This window comes from Canis lupus, chromosome 16, assembly GCF_048164855.1.
Source record: "Canis lupus baileyi chromosome 16, mCanLup2.hap1, whole genome shotgun sequence".
Classification (NCBI taxonomy): Eukaryota; Metazoa; Chordata; class Mammalia; order Carnivora; family Canidae; genus Canis; species Canis lupus.
In genome coordinates, this window is record NC_132853.1 from 19,375,339 (window position 1) to 19,398,781 (window position 23,443).

General features: G+C 42.2%; 1 protein-coding gene and 1 long non-coding RNA gene across 13 annotated transcripts in view; one reads left to right on the forward strand and one right to left on the reverse strand.

Annotated features, from left to right (window-relative positions):
* Window positions 1–230: 230 nt before the first annotated feature.
* Window positions 231–11,965, reverse strand: LOC140606259 (uncharacterized). Its single transcript, XR_012008610.1, has 4 exons — window positions 11,844–11,965; window positions 8,090–8,178; window positions 3,874–4,027; window positions 231–2,829 (listed from the first exon to the last, which is right to left on the reverse strand). It is a non-coding gene; the product is annotated as an uncharacterized lncRNA (long non-coding RNA).
* Window positions 10,982–23,443, forward strand: part of NF1 (neurofibromin 1) — a 274,270-nt gene continuing 261,808 nt past the window's right edge. For 5 of the 12 annotated variants that reach the window (XM_072779388.1, XM_072779384.1, XM_072779389.1 and 2 more), the window contains exon 1: window positions 10,985–11,391. In XM_072779388.1, coding sequence (XP_072635489.1) covers window positions 11,332–11,391 — 60 coding nt within the window. In that variant the 5' untranslated portion in view covers window positions 10,985–11,331. Of the gene's footprint in view, window positions 11,392–11,816; window positions 11,867–23,443 lie in introns of all 12 variants that reach the window. The other 7 variants (XM_072779392.1, XM_072779393.1, XM_072779382.1 and 4 more) reach the window with 5 other exon arrangements.

Genomic DNA, 23,443 nt, shown 5'->3' on the forward strand with positions numbered 1-23,443 from the left:
ATATAGTGGAATGATTACTGCAATCAAGTTGATTAACACATCTATCACCTCACAAACTTTTTTTGTGAGATGCATAAGATCTACTCTTTTGGCAAATTTCAAGTATACAAAACAGTATTATTAACCGCAGTCACCATGCTGTGACTTAGATCCCCAGAACTCATTCAGCCTAAAACTGAGAGTTTGTACCCTTTGACCAACATCTCCCTGCATTCCCCCCGTCCCTCAACCTCTGGCAACCACCATTTATTTCTATGAGTTTGAGGGTTTTTTTTTTTTTTTTTTCCACATGTGAGTGATACCATGCAGTATTTGTCTTTTTCTATCTGGCCAAAGTGGGCTTTATTATTTTTTAAATTTTTATTTATTTATGATAGTCACACACACAGAGAGAGAGAGAGAGGCAGAGACACAGGCAGAGAGAGAAGCAGGCTCCATGCACCGGGAGCCCGACGTGGGATTCGATCCCGGGTCTCCAGGATCATGCCCTGGGCCAAAGGCAGGCGCCAAACCGCTGCGCCACCCAGGAATCCCCCAAAGTGGGCTTTAAAGGATAGACAGGGCGGCCCCGGGTGGCTCAGTGGTTTAGTGCTGCCTTCAGTCCAGGGCCTGATCCTGGAGACCCAGGGTCTAGTCCCACACCGGGCTTTCTGCATGGAGCCTGCTTCTCCCTCTGCCTGTGTCTCTGCCCCTCTCTCTCTCTATGGCTCTCGTGAATAAATAAATAAAATCTTAAAAAAAAAATAAAGGATAGACAAATTATTTTGGGCTCAGATAAAAAGAGTGGAGGCATGATAGAGTCTGTGTCCATCCCTCATTCTCCCCCGACCTGTTACATGTGTTCCTATTTCAGTATTTCATTATAATAGTTCTAATAATACTATAACTTAAATGACAGACTTATTTTCTTAAGATTTTATTTGAGAGAGTAGGAGCACAAGCAGGGGGAGCCACAGAGGGAGAGGGAGAAGCAAGTTCCTTTCTGAGCAGGGAGCCCTACTTGTGGCTGGATCCCAGGGACGGGGATCATGAGCAGAGCAAAGGCAGCCACTTAACCCACTGAGCCACTGAGATGCCCCAAAGACTTACATAATGATAAATAACCCAAATAAGTCTTGGCTTCATGTGGCCTAGTTTGTAGGTAATAATGCATTCAGAGAGAGAACCTCGCAATTAAAAATGAAGGTAATTCCTATGGATGTTATGCCATATGCAACTCATAGTCACACTTGGGAAAGTCACCTGTGCTTCTGCTCCTCTAGGTCTGTTGCTGACCTCCCCCCCCTTTCTCTCTCTACTCTCTTCGGGGTGCATTCAGCCACATGGCACTGAGCCCTGTATGCACATGTATAACAAAATGGCCTTTCCTTTTCCTCATGGAGCCGGAACTCCAGGGGGCTCAGGCCAGGGCTCGCTGCTCTCAGGAGTGGCAGGGACCTCAGTTGTCTTTAGCTTCTATCTTTTGCAAAATGGCTGCTTCATCTTGAATCTGTGTTCTCAGTGGAGAGACAGAAAAATGAAAAGCAAATGACAAAAGCTCCATCATGCTTGCCAGCTGAGTCTCTCTCTCTTTTTTAAATCAGGAAAACAATAGGGTCTTTTTTTTGAAACTCCATCTAGTAGTTCTGCTTAGATCTCATTGGCAGAATTGCATCAACTGGCCAACTTCAGCAGAAAGAGTCTGAGAAGTTGAGTATTTTTTATTTTATTTAAAGTGGACACATTGTGGGATGCCTGCTTGGCTTGGTGGTTGAGTGTCTGCCTTCTGCTCAGGTCGTGATCCTGAGGTCCTGGGATCCAGTCCTGTATAGGCTCCTTGCAGGGTGCCTGCTTCTCCCTCTGCCTGTGTCTCTGCCTCTCTCTGTCTCTCATGAATAAATAAATAAAATCTTAAGAAAAAAAGTCATTGTTCCCTCAGAACAAAATTGGAGGAGAAAGGAAAGAAAGATGGTGGTGTGTGTAATATCTCTGTCCACCAAAGTGCTCTCTGAACCTTCTCTAACACATGCAAACTTCCCTCTCTTTCCATTGCTGTTCATTTCTTTCAGGAGTCACACTGAATCTTTTCTATTCCAGCTTTTTGGCTGTTCCTCCTCCCAGCTGGGAAACACCTACTGGATGCCATATGCTTCTCCAAGTCCCTTGCAAGTATTATTTTGTTTAACTTTCATGACAGCCAGGTATTTCTATTGTCCCACTTAATGGGAAAGTGAGGCTTGCAGCTGGGAATTTACTTGCCAAGGTCACTAGCTATTAAGAGGTGGTATTGTCAGTTGAACTGGGATGTCCTAGGTGGAAACTGACTCTCAGATGGAGAGTTGTGCCCACGAAGTTCATTGTGAAGTGCTTTCAGGATTAACACCTGGGCAGGAAACAAGAACTCTGGTTCAGCTAGAAGAAGTCAAAGACATAGTTTCAACAAAAGACTTCAGCCAATCCCACAAAGAGCTTTGGAGCTGAGAAGACCCTTTGGAATAATCCCATCTTGAGGCCAACCATTTCAGAGTCCTACAGAAAGGGTGAGTCTCCTAGAATGAAAGTGGGCTCTCTTGGGGAACAGGTATGACCTTGGATGAGGTGGTTCTCTTCAAACTGATGCCAATTTCTGCAGAAGGTCTCGGACAGCCATCAGCTTTTAACACTCCCAGCGGCAGGGGGAGGGTGGGAAATGAGGGTTTGAGGCCTGAAGTGGACACGTTGGTGGCCACTATTGTCCTACCTTTGGACTGCTCAGATCCACTTTCTTCATATAAGAAGTTCTGTGAGTTCTTTTTTTTTTTTTCTTTTCTTCTGTGAACAGTTCTTACAAGATTCTGGTTGTCCCTTTCTCTGGGGAAATGTACATGGGTAAGGTTAGTAGGATTATAGTCCTCCATTGATCATCTCCCTTCACTACCTTTTGTAGATTCCCCTGACCCGAAGGGGGCATCTCTGCTACTCTCAGTGGCTTTTGTGGTAGGTTGATCGAAATCCACATCCTTGAGAGGGCCTAAGGCCCTCATCACCATACCTTTTTCAAATGTGGCTGTTATAGTACTTGTCCATTTATCATCATAATTGAACAAAGGAGAATCGAGATGCCCCTATGGATCCCCAAACATACTCTTCTTTGCTTCCCATTGTGTAATAGCTCTACCTCTTCCTGACAATTGGGGTTAACTATCCCTGATGAGATGCTGACCCCTTTCCTTGCCTGCTGGTCTCTTAGTATGAGCAGCCCAAAGTGACTGGGAGGCAGCCATAGTTCAAAGTTTAGTGGGACTATTGTGTCCCTATTGGTAGTGTTCCCCCTTTGGGAACCAGGACCTTTAGACCTGCAGAGCCCAGAGTTGTGGGGATGAGAAACACAAATTCCCCTAGTGAGTCACAGGGGATAATGTTAGCCAGGGTCACTCCTTTCCAAGATCCATGAATTCTACCTACTGGGGACACAGTATCAAAGAATTGTCACTTGCTAGGGTGCATTCTTCATCCTGGAGGATGATGCCTCATTCTCTCTAAGCTGGGCCTTGGTTGTGGCTTCAAATGGCCATTCCATCACCCTATTGGACCAGCAGTTCCTGGCTAGTATGGTATACTATAGGACCAATAGATTTCATGGTCATGTGCCCACTGCACACCTGTTTCACTTTAAGGAGATTTCTTTGGTCCAATGCTAGGATCTTGTGTCAGTGGATCAAACATTCGTTAGGTCCTTAGAAGTGGTGCTGGCTAAAAACAACAACAAAATTCTGTGGGCAGGAAGAGCAAACTCATACCCTGAATGTGTCTATCCCAGTCCAGACAAATCATTGTTCCTTCAAGCATAGAAGTCATTTTGGCATCAACAGTCCAGTTAGTTTCCCAAGGGATGGTGTCATATTAGGAACTTACTTTTGGTGTCTGTTGCTGGCAGGTTGGTTACTTGGTGGCATCAGTGGCTAGATCAGCCTTGGTAAGTAGGGGCCCATGCTGTTCGCCTCACTACATAGTCTCTACCCTTGCCACTGTGGCCACTCTGGACATGCACTCTTATCTCTGCATTCTCCTAGGGGATACAAATTTTGAAAAGTTTAGTCTTGGCTAGGTTCGGGGGGTTAGTTTCAGAGGCTTTCACTTGGCCTTCTCCACTATGATGGTACTTATCCCATAGGCCAAGGGACAAATGTGAGGCTTTTGCCAACTACCAAGTGTGTCTTTTCTATTTATGCATTCAGGAAAGACCAGACGACTCATTTTTCTATATTCTTGCTGGGAACACAGTCTTCTTTAGTTATCAGGTTCTGGGTCTGAAAACTGGCTAAGGTCCAGAAATTAGGCAAGATACTGTGGCTTCTCATTGGGGCAAGTTCCCTCAGCCTCTTCTTCATCCATCCTTGAGTTTTAAAAGGTGTACTCATTGAACCTTGCTGGCTGCCCATGTCTGTTTCCTTCAGTACATGGTATCCTATTAAATATCTCTGTAGCTCTCTGTGGGTCACATCCTCTAGGTTGCCACTCTAATCGTGCCAATCATGACAATGCTGCTTAATCTTGCTTCTGTTGGTTGCCCACTGGTCTCTATTTCTTCAAGATCCTACCAAGCCTACTACTATCAGGGAACCTAGCTCTGTAATAGTATCATCTGCCACTAGCCCTGGTTTTGAGGGGAGCCACCACTGAGAAGCTCAGTGGTACTGACGTCTCTTCCACTAGCACACTCCTTATTGCTTATGCCAAAGGGCACAATGTAGTCAGCTGGTGGGATGTACATGGTATGTCCACTCTAGCTTGTTTACTTTTCTGAGTTTTTTGCTCCCTTCTTCTATTCCCTGCTATGATGGTTCTGGTCTTTTCTGTTTTACCTAGTGTGGGCCATTGCTTTTGCTAAGCTTCCTGGAAACCTCTTAGCGACCTATTAGCATTATTTCCCTGGGGGCCTGCTAGGATGTAAATACCGTAGTACAGGGACATGCTCATACCAATAAACTCTACTTTGTCCATATCATTTGCCATCAGGGAAATACTAATCAAAACCACAATGAGATACCACCTCACACCAGTGAGAATGGCTAAAATTAACAAGACAGGAAACAACAAATGTTGGAGAGGATGTGGAGAAAGCGGAACCCTCTTGCACTGTTGGTGGGAATGCAAACTGGTACAGCCACTCTGGAAAACAGTGTGGAGTTTCTTCAAGAAGTTAAAAATAGATTTGCCCTATAACCCAGCAATTGTACTACTGGGTATTTACTCCAAAGATACTGATGTAGTGAAACGCCGGGACATCTGCACCCCAATGTTCATAGCAATGTCCACAATAGCCAAACTGGAAGGAGCCATGATGTCCTTCGACAGATGAATGTATAAAGAAGATGTGGTATATATACACAATGGAATATTACTCAGCCATCAGAAAGGACAAATGCCTATCATTTGCTTTGACATGGATGGAACTGGAGGGTATTATGCTAAGTGAAATAAGTCAGTTGGAGAAGGACAATCATCATATGGTTTCACTCATATGTGGAATATAAGAAATAGTGAAAAGGAGGGCAGCCCGGGTGGCTCAGCGCTTTAGCACCACCTCCAGCCCGGGGTGTGATCCTGGAGACCCGGGATTGAGTCCCACGTCGGATTCCCTGCATGGAACCTGCTTCTCCCTCTGCCTGTGTCTCTGCCTCTCTTTCTCTCTGTGTCTCTCATGAATAAATAAGTAAAATCTTAAAAAAATAATAATACAAGAAATAGTGAAAGGGATTATAAGGGAAAAGAGGGAAACTGAGTGGGAAAAATTAGAGAGGAAGACAAACCATGCGAGACTCCTAACTCTGGGAAACAAAGGTTGCAGAAGGGGAGGCAGGTGGGGGGATATGGTAACTGGGTGATAGGCACTAAGGAGGGCACTTGATGGGATTAGCACTGAGTGTTATACTATATGTTGGAAAGTTGAATTTTTTTTTCAAGATTTTATTTATTTATTCATGACAGATGCAGACAGAGAGAGAGGCAGAGATAGGCAGAGGGAGAAGCAGGCTCCTTGCAGGGAGCCCGATGTGGGATTTGATCCCGAATCTTGGGATCACCCTGAGCCAAAGGCAGATGCTCAACCACTAAGCCACCCAGGCATCCTGGAAAATTGAATTTAAACAAAAAAAAATTTTAAAAAGAAAAACATTTCAGAAGATGTGGCACATATATACAGTGGAATATTACTCAGCCATCAGAAAGGATAAATACCTACCATTTGCCTCAACATGGATGGAACTGGAGGATATTATGCTGAGTGAAGGGAGTCAGTCAGAGAAAGACAATGATCATATGGTTTCACTCATATATGGAATATAAGAACTAGTGAAAGGAACCATAAGAGAAGGGGGGGAACTGAGTGGTGAAAAATTAGAGAGGAAGACAAAACATGAGAGATTTCTGACTCTGGAAAACAAATGAAGGGCTGCAGAAGGGGAGGTGAGGAGGAGGAGGGGGTAACTGGGTGACAGGCATTAAGGAGGACACATGATGAGATAAGCACTGGATGTTATACTATATTTTGGAAAATTGAATTTAAATAAAATATTTTTAAAAACCCCAAAAAACAAAACTCTACTTTGTCTAGCCTTATGTTCTCCTCCTCTGTCCTCCTTTCCCAGTTTAGTACCTGGGGACCAATCCTGCGCCTAGGCTCTAGGCTTCTGCAGGTATATACATGTTATTTAGCTCTTTAAGCTCCTCCATGATAGTGCCTCATCTCCTTTGGCAGGTCCAACATCTGCATAGTGGGGTTATTTTGTGACATGATTTCAGTTATTGGTCTGGTAGACAAAAGGAAAGGGCCAAGTAGATCCTAAGGAGGATGTATGTTGCCTTGTAAGGTAGATACTTTTACATTTCAAGCAAGGGGGAGTGGGGCACTTCTACACGCCTGCATGTTCAGGTGATATGGGGTCTTAAGGTTTTTAAGTGTGTCAACCCAGATGCCCCAAAGTGCAGGATACCATTTCTTTCTAACTATGGCACTGACCTTAACATGGAAGACTTGCCAGGGCTGAGAATTCAACCTGTTTGGAGTTCTTCTAGTCTTATCATTAAATTCTGGGCCTGGGGGATCCCCGGGTGGCTCATCGGTTTAGCGCCGCCTTCAGCCCAGGGTGTGATCCTGGAGTCCCGGGATCAAGTCCCACGTCGGGCTCCCTGCATGGAGCCTACTTCTCCCTCTGCCTGTGTCTCTGCCTTTCTCTCTCTCTCTCTCATGAATAAATAAAATCTTAAAAAAAAAAAAAATTCTGGGCCTGATCCTCAGCATTTTATGTCTCTTGCCCTCATATATTCTCAAGGAGGCACTCTAGCTTTGGCCTTTCATTGGTTAACCACCTACAACTTTTCATTGTCTTACCCCATCAATAGCTATCCAATCTTACAATTCTTAAATTTCTATCTCTCCCATATTTTAAAAAAGTGCCTCATAGATTACATCTACCCATGCATTCTCACACGGGTATTATATCCCATCCATCCCATCCCCACTACTGACAGTTTTTTTTTTTTTTCTTTTTTGGTTTTTAATTTACCTATTCATGAGAGACACACACACAGAAAGGCAAAGACAAAGAGGGAGAGGCAGGCTCCTTTTTTTTTTTTTTTTTTTTAACCCACTCTCTCTCCCTGAGAGGCAGGCTCCTTGCAGCGAGACTGATGGGGGACTCAATCCCAGGATCCTGGGATCATGCCATGAGCTGAAGGCAGATGCTCACCTGCTGAGCTACCCAGGCGTCCCACCCACTGCTGACAGTTTTAACAGTTGTATAGCTATAGCATGCCAGGGCCTATCAAGGGCTTCACCTGGGGCCTTACTGCCAGCTGGCTAGCAGATGATTCAGCTCCACTGGATCAGATCACACTCATGGGACTAATTGGTTTAGTTTAGATTCTCTGGAAAATCAACTCCAAAATGGAGATTTCCAAGCAGGAAATTTATTAGGTAATACCCTTGGGATGGACACTGTGAAGAACTAAAGGAGTAGGATGGAGTAGAAAGAGAAGTTGTATAAATGCAGTCACAGCACAGGGCTTATCTGACCACCTGGGAGTTGATCTCTTATGAGTGCTCTGGAGTGCTGCAGGGTGGTCCTACCTGAGGCTTGCGTCTTCCAGCCATTTGTGCAGCCTCTCCTGAGGCTGGTGTGACCTGGCAGGTGGTAGGTCTTTTGCTAAGGGCAGTTTCTGGAAAGGGATTCAAAGGAGAACTGTTGGCCACTAATTTTCCCAGCAGCTAGGGAAATGGGTGCCTTAGTTCTGGGGTGCCCAGCCCTCCTTGGGGTCCTAGGGGTGCGGGGAATGGGTAGAGTGGAGGGAATGCTCCTGGAACAAGACACCTGAAGACAAAATTGGCCTCAGAGACTGCTGTGTGACCAAAAGACAGAGGACAACGGAGAGTGATGCATTTGTTTTACTTTTACTGTTTTTAAAATCTAAGTATAGTTGACAAGAGTGATAAATTTTAAAACTATGCCAAACACTAGTAGTCCCCCTGAATGCTCTTGTGATGGACAGGGCAGAGCTGGGATGTTAGGACACAATCTAATTCTGTTCTACCCTGAAGCCATGTCTTTCCACTAGACTGAAGAGCTAGTCAAACTAGTGCTCTGTGGGCTAAATTCAGATATCAAATGTATTTTGTTTGGCCACACAATGTTTTAAAAAATGTGAATTGGCTGCCACTATATAAAAATTGGAAGAGTTTATATCTAAGTTCAGATTTCCACCTTCTATTGAGTAACAGGAAGATCTAGAAATACTGTGTCAATATTCCTGCATGGCAGTAATTGAATGAAGCTGAGTGATAGCTGCCCCTTTAACTGGGTGGGGCAAGGGGAATGTGCCCCTTAGTTCACCACAGTCTCTATGCATTACCCTCTTTGGCATTTTTGTTTTGAATTCCTGCTGTACTATGCACTGCCTGACACGGTGCATGGTATATCTAATAGGTGCTTGGGTGCTTAATATTAGTTCAGCGGAACTGAATGAATTTTTTTTGGAGAGGAAGTGGGAGTGAATTCTAGTGTTAACACTCCAAGTGTTATGAGAGGCTTGGCAGTCAGTGGGGGCAACAGGACAGGAAGTGCAGATTAGGATGAATTAGTGAATTAATGTTGGCTGGAGCCTGAGTAAAGCAAGAACAGCAGAGGGCCAAGGCTTGAAGTTTGAGTGTTCTTACCCTAGAGTTAGAGAGGAATGGGGAGTCAGGGGAACCAGAGGAAAGGAAAGAAAAGCACAAAGGGACCTCAGGAATGGAATGCCACTGGAGCCAAGGGAGCTGAGGGCTTAGACATTTGCATCCAGGCTAGCTAAGATGAGGGGAATAGACAGACAAAGAGCCATGGCAACAAGAAAGCAATTAGGAACTTTCAGAGGAAGCATGAGAAAAGGAAAGGAAAATTGTGGGCCTGGAGGTTTAGCAGTGAAGCAGAGGCATTGGGATCCTCTCTGGAGGTATGAGGGAGAGCATTTTCTGGGGTCTTAGCTGGGAAAGGCATAGATGAATATTCATTTAATGTTTATCCTTCAACATTTTCACCCTCATTTGACATCCTCTAAAATAAATTAGTTGGTATTCATGTTGCATCCTTAAAGAATGGACTGTAGAACGACTTATCCTCTTGTTCTAGTGGAATGAAATATTAATTTGTGTTTTTGGACAATAACCAGCTAGCAAAGATTGGAAACTTGTCTCCTGGATCTCTCTCTCTCTCTCTCTGTGCATGGAATACTGGCTTAGAGGATTTTTTTGTGGTAAATGTAAAATACTAGTTTTGCTCTGCCTTGTCACCCAATTGGTATCATTCCATGTGGCCTAACTGGCTAATTAGTGTGTGCTCAGAATGTGTAAGCTCATTTTAAGATTACCCTAGGTAAAGTGTATTGAGGAAGATAAAGATAGCTCATTCCAAAGTTCATGTCCAATATTGATAGATCATTGTTTTGGATGTAATCCTCTTCCTGGAAAACCAATTTCGTGACCTATTTCATATGAAATCATTTCAACTGTGTTTTTAGGGCCATAGTGAAAGCCTTTGTTTCTGGAGAGCCGCAGCTGATGTCCTATTGTCTTTGGAGTCAAACCACCTGGGTTTGCATCCGGACTCTGCTACCTACCAACGCTGCGACTTCAGGCGAATCTCAGAACCTCGTGTGACCCAGCCTCATCAGTTAGATGAGAGTAATAACCTATTGGAAAGGCTTAAAGATTTAAATAAGATGATGAATGTTGAATCAATATCGTATGGGAAGCCCTTAGGGGATTACTGAGGATGGTGCAACTTGCATCTATCATCAACCGTGCAGAAGTTTTATTAACTTGGGTGCCTGTCAGTTCAACAGAGGAAGTCCGGACTGCATTTCAGAATCTGAGCACTTTGCCATCGGGTCCAGCACTGGGACTTAAGGGACCGTTGAAAACAAAACAAAACAAAACAAAACAAAACAAAACAATCATTGAATCTCTCTTGGCCTCACTTTTCCACGTTTGCCAACAGTTTATACTAGCTACGAAGGACCTGGAAACCTGGGGCTGTGTGCTTTATTTTTTGTGAGAGCGTAAGGCAGAGAGGGACTCTGCCCAAGTTTCCCCAGATCAGCAGCAGAGATTTGCGCGCTGGGAGAAAACGCTAGCCCTCCGGCGCTCTGACTTCCCACCGGGGGAGCAATCCAAACCCGGAGGCCCGGCGGGGGAGGGGGAGCCTCCTGCGGCAGCCGGGATGCGAGCGGATGCTCCCGGGTCGGCTCGGACTCCCGCTGGGTGAACCCGGAGCCAGAGTGTAGGTGAGCCCGGCGGCGAAGAGGGACGCGCGCCGCCGGGCCCGGAGGAGTTAGGTGACGTCACCTCCAGGAGGACTCGCTTTTTCATTAATGAAACCGGCCGGCGCGGGCGCATGCGCGGCAGGCCCCCTTCCCTCTCGCTTCCCCCTCCCCTTTCCCAGCCGCGCTCTCAATCTCTAGCTCGCTCGCTCGCTCTCCCTCTCCCCGGGCCGTGGAAAGGATCCCACTTCCGGTGGGGTGTCATGGCGGCGTCTCGGACTGTGATGGCTGAGGGGAGACGGCGCTAGTGGGGAGAGCGACCAAGAGGCCCCCTCCCCTCCCCGGGTCCCCCTCCCCCGCCCCCTTCCCCCTGCCTCCTCGCCAACGCCCCCCTCCCCAGTCCCCCTCCCGGCTGGGCGCAGGCCCCCCATCCCCACCCCCGTGGGAACGTCGGGAGCCCGCACTGCTCAGACCCTCTCCTCGCCTCTGCCCTCACCTCGGCCCCCGCTCCCCGCCCTCTTCCCGGCCCTGGGCGCCGGCCGGCCGGTCCCTCCGCCGCCCCCCGGCCGCGGGGAGGACATGGCCGCGCACAGGCCGGTGGAATGGGTCCAGGCCGTGGTCAGCCGCTTCGACGAGCAGGTAACGGGCCCGTGGCGGGCGGGAGGTGGGAGCGGGGTGGGGGCGGGGTGGGGGCGGAGTGGGTGAGGGGAGGAAGGAGCAGCCGCCTCCCCCGCGGCTGCCGGGGGCTCGGGAGGAAGGGAAGGGAAGGGAAAGGAAGGGAAGGGAAGGGGGGAACCGGAGGGGGTGGCCTCGGGGGGAGGTGCGGGAAGGAGGGGACGGCTGGTAGCTCGGACTCCCCTTCCCTCCGAAGTCGGGGGGTGGGGCCTTTTCCCTGACCACCCCTCCGACCCTCCGACCCTCCGACCCTCCGACCCTCCATCCCCTTTATCCCAGCCCTTCCGCTGGCTAATGAGGATGAGTGACCTGGGGGCGCTTTCAGGGGCTCTCCATCTGGATTTAATCATTCCTCCCCCTTACTTTTTTTCTTTTTTTTTTGAACGGAGGTGGTAACGTCTAGGGGTTCTCCTTACCTCAGTGGACCTCCGAAGTGGGGGTGAGTAACGGAAGGAACCCCCAGGCTTGCCTTGTATACCCCCCGGAGGAGAACGATAACATCCCGCCCCTCCCCCAGTTCCTTCAGCTTCCTCTCTTGGACGGGGAAGAGTAGAGGAGAGCAGGGAAAGCACAGGTCTTCTTACTTTCTGCTCCCCTGTCTCTGCCTACCCCGAGAGCTCCAAGTGCATACCGCACATCTTTTTGGTACCCCGTATGGGCGTCCCCCCCCCCCCCCCCCCGCATATACTGATGAGACCAGACTGGCGTTTACTTTGCCGTTGTAGTAGAAACCGTGGTTCTCGTTTCCCTTTTGCTTCCGAGATATCTTTCCCTTTTTTTTTTTTCCTTCCTTGATAATTGCAGTCTTCCCCTTTATTTTGCCAGCGGTCTGAGAATGTAAATATGGCTCTCTTGAGTGAGAATCTTGGGGAGTGAAGGGAGAAGGGTGAGAGGAAAAGTGGGAAACTGCATTCGAGTCCCTGACAACAGAGAGCAAGGACAGCTGGGATGTGGTCCTGGAACCAATAATTCTCCTAGTATTTTGTTGTTGTTTTCAACTCTCACCTCTTGGTTGACAAGAGAACTTTCATTGAGAATATTTGGGGTGGGAAAAAAAAAGTTTCATAGCTTGGGGAGGTGCCTTTTTATTGCCTGAGCTTCACACACTGAATCCTGGGGCGGATCAGAATGAATGCACACGAAGCCTTTTGTCAGTGGGAATTAGTTTGTGTTGTTGTAGGTAGTTGGGGATGGCTTAAAGGGATGCTTTTTGCAGCTGCAGCTCTACCCTTGGGCTTCCTGTGATGAGGAACTGTTTAAGATTGAATCAATCTATTTTGTTTACTGGATACAATCGTGGGAGCTGAATGGAGCAGGGAGGAGGGCTCCACTTTTATCGGATCCACAAACATTTCCTTACAGGAGTCATAGTGTTTCTGACCTACCTGAAAGATATTTGGGAATAGAGAGCAGGATTAAAAAGAAATTGGAGAAGAAAAGACATAGATAAAATAGAATTACACAACTGTCAGGGGCGTGCAGGAGTTGTTACGCCCATCCTTCTGTTTCCAGACCAAAAGGCATCTAAGCCAAGTGTACTACTAATCTGAGGAAGTAAAATGTTACTGCATATATTGGCTTGTGTTATTGATAGGGCATTAGATTAAAAACTTGATAGAAAAGACTTTCTCTGTGTAATCTTGAAAAAGAATTTAAAAGGCACATGGAAGAACCCCAAAGCTGAAGCTTGTGGACGGCATAATCTGGATGCAGGAATTTGAAGGAGTCACACCATTGCTATTCTCTGATTTTTTTATTGAATATTTTTTTCCCTCAGTTAATTTTGAACTTTATTTCTTCTAACCTGTTGATCTCTAGGCTTATTAACGTACAAAAAAGATAGTCTTCTAAATTTTGAAAGAAGAATGATGTTGATTATATGCCCAGTAACACAAGTAAATATTTCCTTCTTTTTGTCTCAAGTGTTAAAAGACCTCAGGCCTTATTGTTTGCCTTGTTATGAATATTGTGGGATCAAACTTGCCACCATCTGTTAAAAATTAAGAACAGTAGAGTTTTAAACGGAAGCATTTTTGAAAAAATATATTCCTTATGTTGTAATTAAGAGAAAGATAGATAGAGCAAATTATTCCTCACATTTTTCTCTTACAAGGTTAGAGCCCCCTGACTTTGCAATACAAAAGTATAAGGGTTTTCACTGTTTAATATAAGGTACTTATCTATATACCTTAACTTACTATTGAAGTAATAAATGTTAGATTCAAATTAGAGTTTAGCTTGAGGTTGGAAAGTGAGAAAACTGAGGCACAGAAATATTAAATGACTTTCCAAGGTCATATGGCAGACCTAATAACAAGAGCCTCAGTATGAAACATATCCTGCTGCACAATCAGGATATTTTTTTCTGGAAAGTATCTCATAGAATTTGTTTTAATAACCCATTAAGTATAGTTAAGAGGGAAGAGTTTACATTTATATTGAGGGGAAAAAAAGCTCTACGTGTAGTGAGGGGTATTTGTATAAGAGTCTTAAATGTTTTAGCTATTTTTAAAGTTTTAAATTTTGGATATATTTTCTATACTTTGTTTCACTGGGTCTAGAGGGATTCAGGATGCTTTTTATTACAGCTAAGACACGTGTATGTTGAGCCAGAAAGCATGTGCAAGTCTAAAATAACAACTGTTTATGACTGAATTGATGTTTTGGTTGGCCTTCTAATATTTATGGTGATTAAAGCAGAAATGCATTGCAAGCTACTACTGATAATGTTTTGTACTCTGATGGGTATTGCTTGGCAACTTGATGCTGTAGACCCAGTTAAAAGAAGTGTAGACCCAGTTAAAAGAAGTGTAGACCCAGTTAAAAGAAGCGGTAATATTCCATCTTGATGTTTTGATTTTTAGTCCTTATTTCCAAGTGAGTAAAGTGAAATTGCTGTAACCTGCTAGTATTGCACCTAAATGTAGTATTTATGGCCTAAGGTGAATAGTTCTTAACCAATTTAAAAAATAATTATCTCCTAGATTAGGGAGATGGCAGTTGAAAAGGTGGAAGGCCAGAAAGCTGAATGAATGTATTAGTTAGATCTGCTTCTCCTTAACCTACCTTTATGATTCTGAATAGTAAGTTTCTGAATTGAAGTTGGCAAATTTAGGTGTGTAACTCTAAATTGTGGCCTATTAGGTTTCTTAATGAATTAGAGAAAACCTTTTTACATGCCCCACCTAGCTGTGTGTGCCCAGAGCTAGTTCTGTGGGACTTTGTTTCTCTCACTTGCTCTCTTTTTAAGATTTACTTATTTTTTGAGAGAGCAAATGAGAGCTGGGGAGGGGACAGAGGAGAGGGAGAGAATCTCAAGCAGACTGGATGCTGAGTGTGGAGCCTGACTCGGGGCTTGTTCTTACCATCCTGAGATCATTTCCTGAGGTGAAATCAAGAGTCAGACACTCAACTGAATGAGCCACCCAGGCACCCCAGTAGCACTTTGTTTCTGAAAGGGCATACAAGAAAGCTGTGGTTATTTGAAGTTTCTTTTTTTTCCCTTAGGAAATTGAAAAAGTATCTCCAAATGATTTATCATAAATACATTCATTTAAGCATTTTCCATGCCTGATCAAGTTAAAAGAGTATATAACACCTCCTCCCATTTTGAAGAACATATTAGAGAATAAAGTCTGACTTTTGATTTGAAATGATAGCATATTAGTTATTGTACACTGAATGCTAATTGGAATGTCCTTTGAATATGTGGTATAAAATGCACGCAGTAAGGGCGTCTGGGTGGCTTAGTGATTGAGTATCTGCTTCAGTTCAGGTTGTGATCCTGGGGTCTTGGGATTGAGTCTTGCGTTGAGCCTGCTTCTCTCTCTGCCTATGTCTCTGCCTCTCTCTTTCTCTGTCTCTCATGAATAAATAAATAAAATCTTAAAAAAAAAATGCATGCAGTATAAAATGATCGGCAAGGGATGCCTGGGTGCCAGTTAAGCTCTGACTCTTGATTTTGGCTCAGGTCATTATCTCAGGGTCCTGGGATTGAGCCCCATGTCTGGTTCCATATTCATTGGGAGTCTGCTTGAAGATTCTCTCTCTCTCTGTCCTGCCCCTCCTGCTGCCCCTCTCATGTGCACATACACATGTGCTTTTTCTCTCATAAATAAATGAATCTTTAAAAAAAAATGATTGGCAAGTATCTTTGGGGTTATAAACCACATGTTAATGGCTAAATAGATTTATAAAACTTTGAAGCTGTTTTGGATTAAGAAAAAAATCTCCTAGCCTAGCCTTGTTCTGTCATTTTTATAGGGCCTTAAAAGTAGTTGAATATGAACACTCTTTTGGTGAGGAAAAAAAGGCTTGTTCTTTATTCTGGAACTCATTTTTAGTTATTATTTTTTAAGATTTTATTTATTCGAGCTTGAAAAAGAGCACGAATGGTGGGGGAAGGGGCAGAGAGAGCAGGAGAAACAGGCTCTCTGCTGGGCAAGAAGCCCAGGTGGAGTTCAATCCCAGGACCCCAGGATCATGACCAAAGGCAGATATTTAACTGACTGAGTCCCACCTAGGCACCCCTGGAACTTGTATTTTTAAAAAAAATTTCTTTCCACGGGTCCTCAATTAGTTCTCTGTGCTCCCTCATTCCTCCTACCTTGTCTAGCATCTTACTTAATTTTTCTTTATGTGAGTGCCTTCCTTTTTGCTTTCAAACTTACTAAGATTTCTTTTCTCAAACATTTACTTGGTCCTGTAGCTTTCTCTCAGTGGATCATTCTTTTTTTCTTTTTGTTGCCAGATACCTGCTGCCTCTACTGTTTATCCACCCAGTTCCTTTATAGCTGAAAACTAGCTTCTGCCACTGCTTTCCTTTTGGATTGTTGCTTTCTTGAAAGTGATTCCTTCTGGCAAAACATAGTGGTTTTTCTCGGCGGTAGTATTCTATAGTACTCTATTACTTCTGGAATACCATACACAGTGTGTATGCTTGCAGATCCTTATATATTGATGTGCTCCTTGATCCTTGAACAGATTTGCTTTCTCTGTCATACTATGCTGCCTATTACTGAACTGGGGTTCCTGACTGGAGTCTGAGTTTTATTTTTCTATTTACTACTTCTATCTTTATGCTAGCCATTAGATCTCTCTGGATCCTAGATTTTCCTCATCTATCGGAAAAGAATCAACTAGAAAATCTCTAAGGTTCTCTATCTAGTTTAAATATTCAATGATTTTAATATTTTAACAGCCTCTCCCATGCCATAACAGTCCATTGGGAGCTGACTCCACTTAATTTACCAAACTATTTCTCATTATGCCTCAGCATGTACCTATGTCCCAGACAGGTTGGCTCACTCTTCTGTATACATCATGCTTATTCCTGCCTCTCAGCTTTTGTTGACGGCAGCCCTTGCCTGCATGCTTTCGTTCCTCCTTTGTGCTTTTAAAATTCCTGTCTGTCCTTCAATGTGCAGCTCAAGCTTCATTTTCCCCATGAGGTCTTTCCGGATTAAACTCATTGCTGTCTCACTTCTTGGTGCGCTTGTCACCTGGGGTTTCTCCCCTCAGGAGGGTTGGTTGAACACAGCTTAATATTTGCTCTTCTCTTTTTGTCAAATAGAGTGTAAACTTTCTAAAAAGCAAGAAGTCTCTGTTAGAATTCTCATAAAGTGACTCCAGGGTCCAGCATAGTTAGGAGCATATAGTATGTCATTAATGGAATGTTTTGTATATGATTCCTGGTTGAAAGATTGATTGGCCAAAAAAAAAAAAAAAAGGTTGATTGGCTAAAGGGAGTGGTGATTTTGGCTTTTAAATGGAAATAAGTGAATTTTAATGTAGTGTTTATAATAACCTAGATCTTATAAGTTAAATGATATTTTAACCACGAAGTTTTTTTTTTTTTTTTTTTTTATGAGAGATAGCTTTGAGGAACTTCTGCCTATTTATATTTCTTCCCACAGAGCTAACATATTTTTTGAATCAAGTTTCAGATCTGATTAAAACTACCTTTGTGGTCTTGGATTTGTCACTTACTTTTAGTGGTAAGTCTCTACATAAGGAAATGTTTTGCAGTACTCTGCTAGGATAATGAATGCAAAGCGCTTTGAAAAATCTGAAAGTATTTAAATGTAAGATTTACACATTGTCTTTACAGCTTATGGACTATTGTGTTTTCACTAAATAAGGGAGATTGGTCTCTGGATATTCCCCCCCCAAACGTACCTTGGCTGATGATATACATGCCTTAGTGTAGCATTCATTGACATGTACTGAGTGCATCCTTATGTAGTATAACATGGATGTCTACAATTGATTTTTCTTGCTTTATCATTTAATTTGTAGCAAATAAAAAAAAATAATTTGTAGCAAATATATGGCACCTCAAGTTTGGGACATTTAATATAAAAGCTGTCGTAAGATAGTGTGAATTTAGCCAGCAATATTGTTACATTTGATTTTAAATATTCCTACACTGTTTAAAAAAAAGATTTTATTTATTTATTTGAGAGAGAGACAGAGGCAGAAGGAGAAAGAGAAGCAGAAGCAGACTCCCCACTGAGCAGGGAGTCTGACACAGGGCTCCATCTCGGGACCCCAGGATTGCAACCTGAGCCGAAGGCAGATGCTCAACCACTGAGCCACCTAGGCGCCCCTATTCCTACACTTTTGACATTTTGAACAATAGGAAATTAGGTTCTTATATCCGCTTCCTCCTATTTTTATTCTTATTTTTTGATGTCTTTAGCATGGGGAATTTTGTCCTTACAGAAAAGGTTAGTGATCTATTGCAATATCATAGTGCCTTATTCTTACATCTTTTTTCTTTGGATTACTCAGACTGCAATGGGGAATTTTTGTTTTAGTCTTCAAATTTGGTGTTTTGGGGCTCTATGTAGACTCTGTTTTGTTGCATTTTAACAAAATGCTTCTAAGGGTGAGCAGTGTATTAACTAAGAACATGTGTTTTGCAGATGTGTTCCTTCAGCTCCAGTATATTCTTCATATGGGGGTTATGTATGTATATCAGACAAGGGACAAGAGGTAGAAGAAGGCTTGTGTGTGTGTGTGTGTGTTTGTTTTTTTTTTTTTTAAAGAAAGTTTAAGGAGGAGAATATTCCATAGAAGAAATAGAAGGGGAGGTTTGTGGTCAGCTTAAACTGTTAAAAGGCTTAGAATCAATATTGAAGTAGAATATGGGCATCTTAAGCTCTTTTTTGCAGAGGATTGACTTGTATTTATAAAAGCATTGGCTTTTTTTAAAATCTGACTTCTCTTATAATACTCCATTTTCTGCAGGTGAAGAGGGAAAGATGAGAGTTTGTTTTGACCTTAAAGAATAGAAAAGTTAAGGTGTTTTATGTTGTAGTGACTGAATTTAAGGTTTCAGCAATCTGTAAAATTCTATATTGTATTAGGTGCCAGAACCTCAGTAAACAGAGCACTCTGAGAGGTAATGCTGAAGAAAATTTTAACAGTATAGAATATAAATAACTGGAATTGGTAGTGCCCTCATTAAAGTCTCTCAAGGTGCATGCAGTAGACTGCCTATCTGACCACTTCAAATGTCCTACGCCATTGATTATATATATATATATATATATATATATATATATATATATATATATATATTTACATTCTTTAGTTCTCTGAGAGCGGCTTTTGAGCCATTGACTTTATCATCAAAAGAGCTGTTGAGACAAAGCCCCAAGCTAATATGGAATCCCATCCTATTATTATGAGGAATTGGAATTATTCTCTAAACCTTTACATAATTTTTTAAAAGATTTTATTTGTTTATTCATGAGAGACACACAGAGAGAGAGAGAGAGAGAGAGAGAGAGAGGCACAGACACAGACAGAGGGAGAAAGCAAGCTCAATGCAGGGAGCCCGATGTGGGACTCGATCCCAGGTCTCCACGATCACACCCTAGGCCGAAGGCGGCGCTACACTGCTGAGCCACCCTGGATGCCCTACATATTTTTTTACTATAAATGGCACTGATTACTTTGCAGTAGCAATACTTTGAGGTGCAAACTTCAGATTGCCTATTTTCTTTAAACCACAGGTTGGCTGTCTTTTAGTTTGGTTTATGGTTGCCACTTACAGTCTATAAGCTATAGCTTTTGAGTGTCTATCCTATTGAATTTCAGAGAACTTGTACTGCTGAAATCCTTTCCCTCTTCACTTCATGTCCCTGAAGCAGGGTAGTATATCTAGTGCAAGAGGCATGAAGTTAATTGAGTAAATAGCAGAACTTTTAGAAATATATTTTAAAGATTTTTTTACCTAACTTTTTTTTAAAGATTTATTTATTTATTTATTTATTTATTTATTTATTTATTTATTTATTTATTTATTTTAAAGATTTTATTTATTTACTCATAGAGACAGAGAGAGAGAGGCAGAGACCCAGGCAGAGGGAGAAGCAGGCTCCATGCAGAGAGCCCGACGTGGGACTTGATCCAGGGTCTCCAGGATCACGCCCTGGGCTGCAGGCGGCGCTAAACTGCTACGCCACCAGGGCTACCCCAGATTTTATTTATTTATTCATGAAAGACACAGAGAGAGGCAGAGACATAGGCAGAGGGAGAAGCAGGCTCCCTAGCAGGAGCCTGATGCTCAACTAGATCCCAGGACTTGGGGATAATGCCCTGAGCCTAAGGCAGACATTCAACCACTGAGCCACCCAGGTGTCCCAGCCTAACTTATCTTTAATCATAGTTATATACCCAGGTAGTGACCTTGTAGGCTATTACCATTCATAATAATCTCAAGTGACCCTTTTCACTTTAAATGTTGACAGCTTTCCTTGGGTAGTCTTCAAATAATTTAGGCATGAAAAAACAACCACCTCAGATTTGTGATGGCAGTAAACTAGGTATTAAAAAAACAAAACTTTTTACGGTACAGCTTTCAGGGTGGCCTTGGACCTGTCACTTCACTGAACTTCAGATTTTTATGTTTTTATGTTTCCATCTGTAAAATGGGTATAATACCTACCTACTCATATCATGGGCTTGTTCATTGTCTTAGGTGTGAATCTTTTACATGAAAGAAAGCTGTAAATAGTCATAAAAATGTATTACTGTGATCTTCATCCTGCGCAGTATTTTTTCTTTTCTTTCTTTTTTTTTTTTTTTTTTTTTGCGCAGTACTTTTTCTATACCATCTTTATAGTTTGAGGATTATTATATAGTTTGGTATTATATTATTATTACTCTGCATGAGGAAAAATAAAACTAGAGATGCAGAGCAACTTGTTCACAATCCTATGACATGTAATTAATTGAGTTTAAACTAGAGTGTGGGTGTTAATCCTTAGAGCAGTAACTTTTCAATAAATAGAGCTTTACAAAGGAGGTCTAAATTTTTTAACAGCACAAATATGTAAAGTGAGGAATGTATTATTGCTTCTTCACTCAAAGATGAGTTGTTAACATTTTACCTTTTACATTCACATGAGCATATCTGGAAATCTTTTAACATATCTTGTCATGTGTTGGACATAACTAGATATACATTTTAAACATTGTATCTTTGATTTTATTTATTTATCGTTTTTAAAAGATTTATTTTTATCATTTTAAAATATTTTAGTCATGAGAGACAGAGAGAGAGAGGCAGAGACATAGGCAGAGGGAGAAGCAGACTCCCTATGGGGAACCTGGTGTGGGACTCGATCCTAGGACCCCAGGATCACGACCTGAATCAAAGGCAAGAAGCTCAACCACTGAACCACCCAGGTGCCCATTATTTATCATTCTTCTTTTCACCATATCAAAGCTTCTTTGACTGTTAGAAGTTTTAAAATTGTCTCCTCTCCCATTTTTTAAAGATTTATTTATTTATTTATTAGAGAGAGAGTGTGTGCATGCAAAAAAGCATGGGGGGTGGTGAGCAGAGGAAGAAGGACAAGCAGACTGACTCCATGCTGAATTCTGAGCCTGATGCTGGGCTCCATCTAACAACTCTGAGATCATGACCTGTGCCAAAAGTCAAGAGTTGAGGTGTCCCAAAATTGTTCCCCTTTTATTTAGTTTTATAGTATTGCATTATACTCACTGCAGATTCTTAGGTGAGGAGAGTTGAATTCTGAAGGAGAGGATAGAATTTGTTAGAATACTGACAATGTACAATTATAAATTTGAGATTATTTATTTGATTTTTTTTATCTTGGCATTTTATTTTCCAGTTTTGTAAAATTGATTTTTTTACTCTAAGAACATTCCATTAAGGATTTGATTAATTTTGAGGCAACTCTTTAAACTTTGGTAGTATTTGAGTACTTTATTCTATTGGATTCCTAGATATTTGTTTTTCTTTTCTTTTTTTACTTGCTATATCAATTTTTTTTTTTTATCTCCCTCTCCCCCCACAACATCTCTCAAACCATCTAGATTTTTGGAGTATCTTTTTAACTTTGTTCTTAGCTCAGGGCTGGGAAAGTATTTTTCTTTTATAACTCCAGGCAGGTCTTCCTTTTGGGTAATGGACTGGAGGTCAGGGAGGTGGGAGAAGCATTTGTATTTCCTTTTATGTTTCAGTTTTTGGCCTCTGATAACTGAACTTGCAAGTAGAGAATGGAAGAAGTAGGCGGTTTTGTTTTTTGGTCAAGTGTTGGCAACAAAGCACAATGAAGACCTGTGCTTTGGTTTCTGCCCTGACTCAACTGCCTTGTGATACGTAAATCTAAATTCTGAGTTGTTTCATTATTTGTAAGATGGGAGAAATAGGTTCTGACAGTCTGAAAGTCTTATAATTCTTAAAATGGATTTATTTTTATTTTTTAGAGCCAGTCTTCTGACTAAAGATATCATTCTTATTACTGATTGGTTAGTCACAGATCCTTAGAATAACCTGAAATTATTTAAATCCACTTCTGTAATAGCCTTGGCAGATAATTGTCCAACTTCTATTTGGACATTTATTAAAAAAAATACAGTAGTAATTCTTGTTCATTGTAGAAATACAACAAGTTATAGGCACACACAATGAATAAAAGTCATTTATAATACCACACCTCAGAGAGAACCACATTTAAAATTTGAGTATATAATGAAGTGTGACAATTCTGAAATCAGGCTGTCTGGGTTTGAATTCTTGGGCTCCACTTTTCCACTCTTTCCTAGCCCTTGGCCAACTTCCTTAAGCTTCAGTTTCTTCACTTGTAGAGTCAATAAAAGTACCTAATTCTCAGAGGTGGTTGTGAGATTTTAAACTAGGAAGTACTTGTAAAGCATGTGGCACAGTTTCTTGCACATGGAAGGAGCTCAGTAAATGTTAGCGACTGTTATTGTTAGGTTATTGAAATTGAATGAGATACGCTGTTTTATTATCTGCTCTTTTAACATACCAACATAATGTGAACATTTGCGCATTTGATTACATTTTCTTTAACAGTACTTAAAAATTTTGAGTAATTTTAATTTTTCTTAATACTTTAGAAATTTTTAAATTTTCTCTGTTGACCATGTTTGTAATCAGAAAAACCACCAGTAACAAAGTAAATATTACTTGATAAAATATGACTAGGATATATTAATATACAAAGTTATAATCTCAATTTCTAGCACTAAAAGGTAAATGTATAAGTAGGACCTGAATGAAATGAATGCTAAAGTATAAGGGCTTGTTACGGTGCCTTTAGCCACCTAGGTGAGAGTAGACCATGACTGGTATACAAGAGCAGTCTCCTTGTTGGGTGTATTGATTTTAGAGTTTTCAAGGATGGTTATGTGGTTGTACCACACATAATTTAACCAGTCCAATTAAAGAGATTAGGTTAAATCTTTTTTTTTTTTTAAAGATTTTATTTATTCATGAGAGACACACATACAGAGAGAGAGATTGAGAGAGGCAGAGACACAGACAGAGGGAGAAGCAGGCTCCATGCAGGGAGCCTGATGTGGGACTTGATCACGGGTCTGCAGGATCAGGCTCTGGGCTGAAGGCGGTACTAAACCACTGAGCCACCCACTGAGCCCCCAGGGGCTGCCCAGAGATTAGGTTAAATCTTTTATCTTTTCTTATCTGTTATTATACTATGATATGCAAATTTTG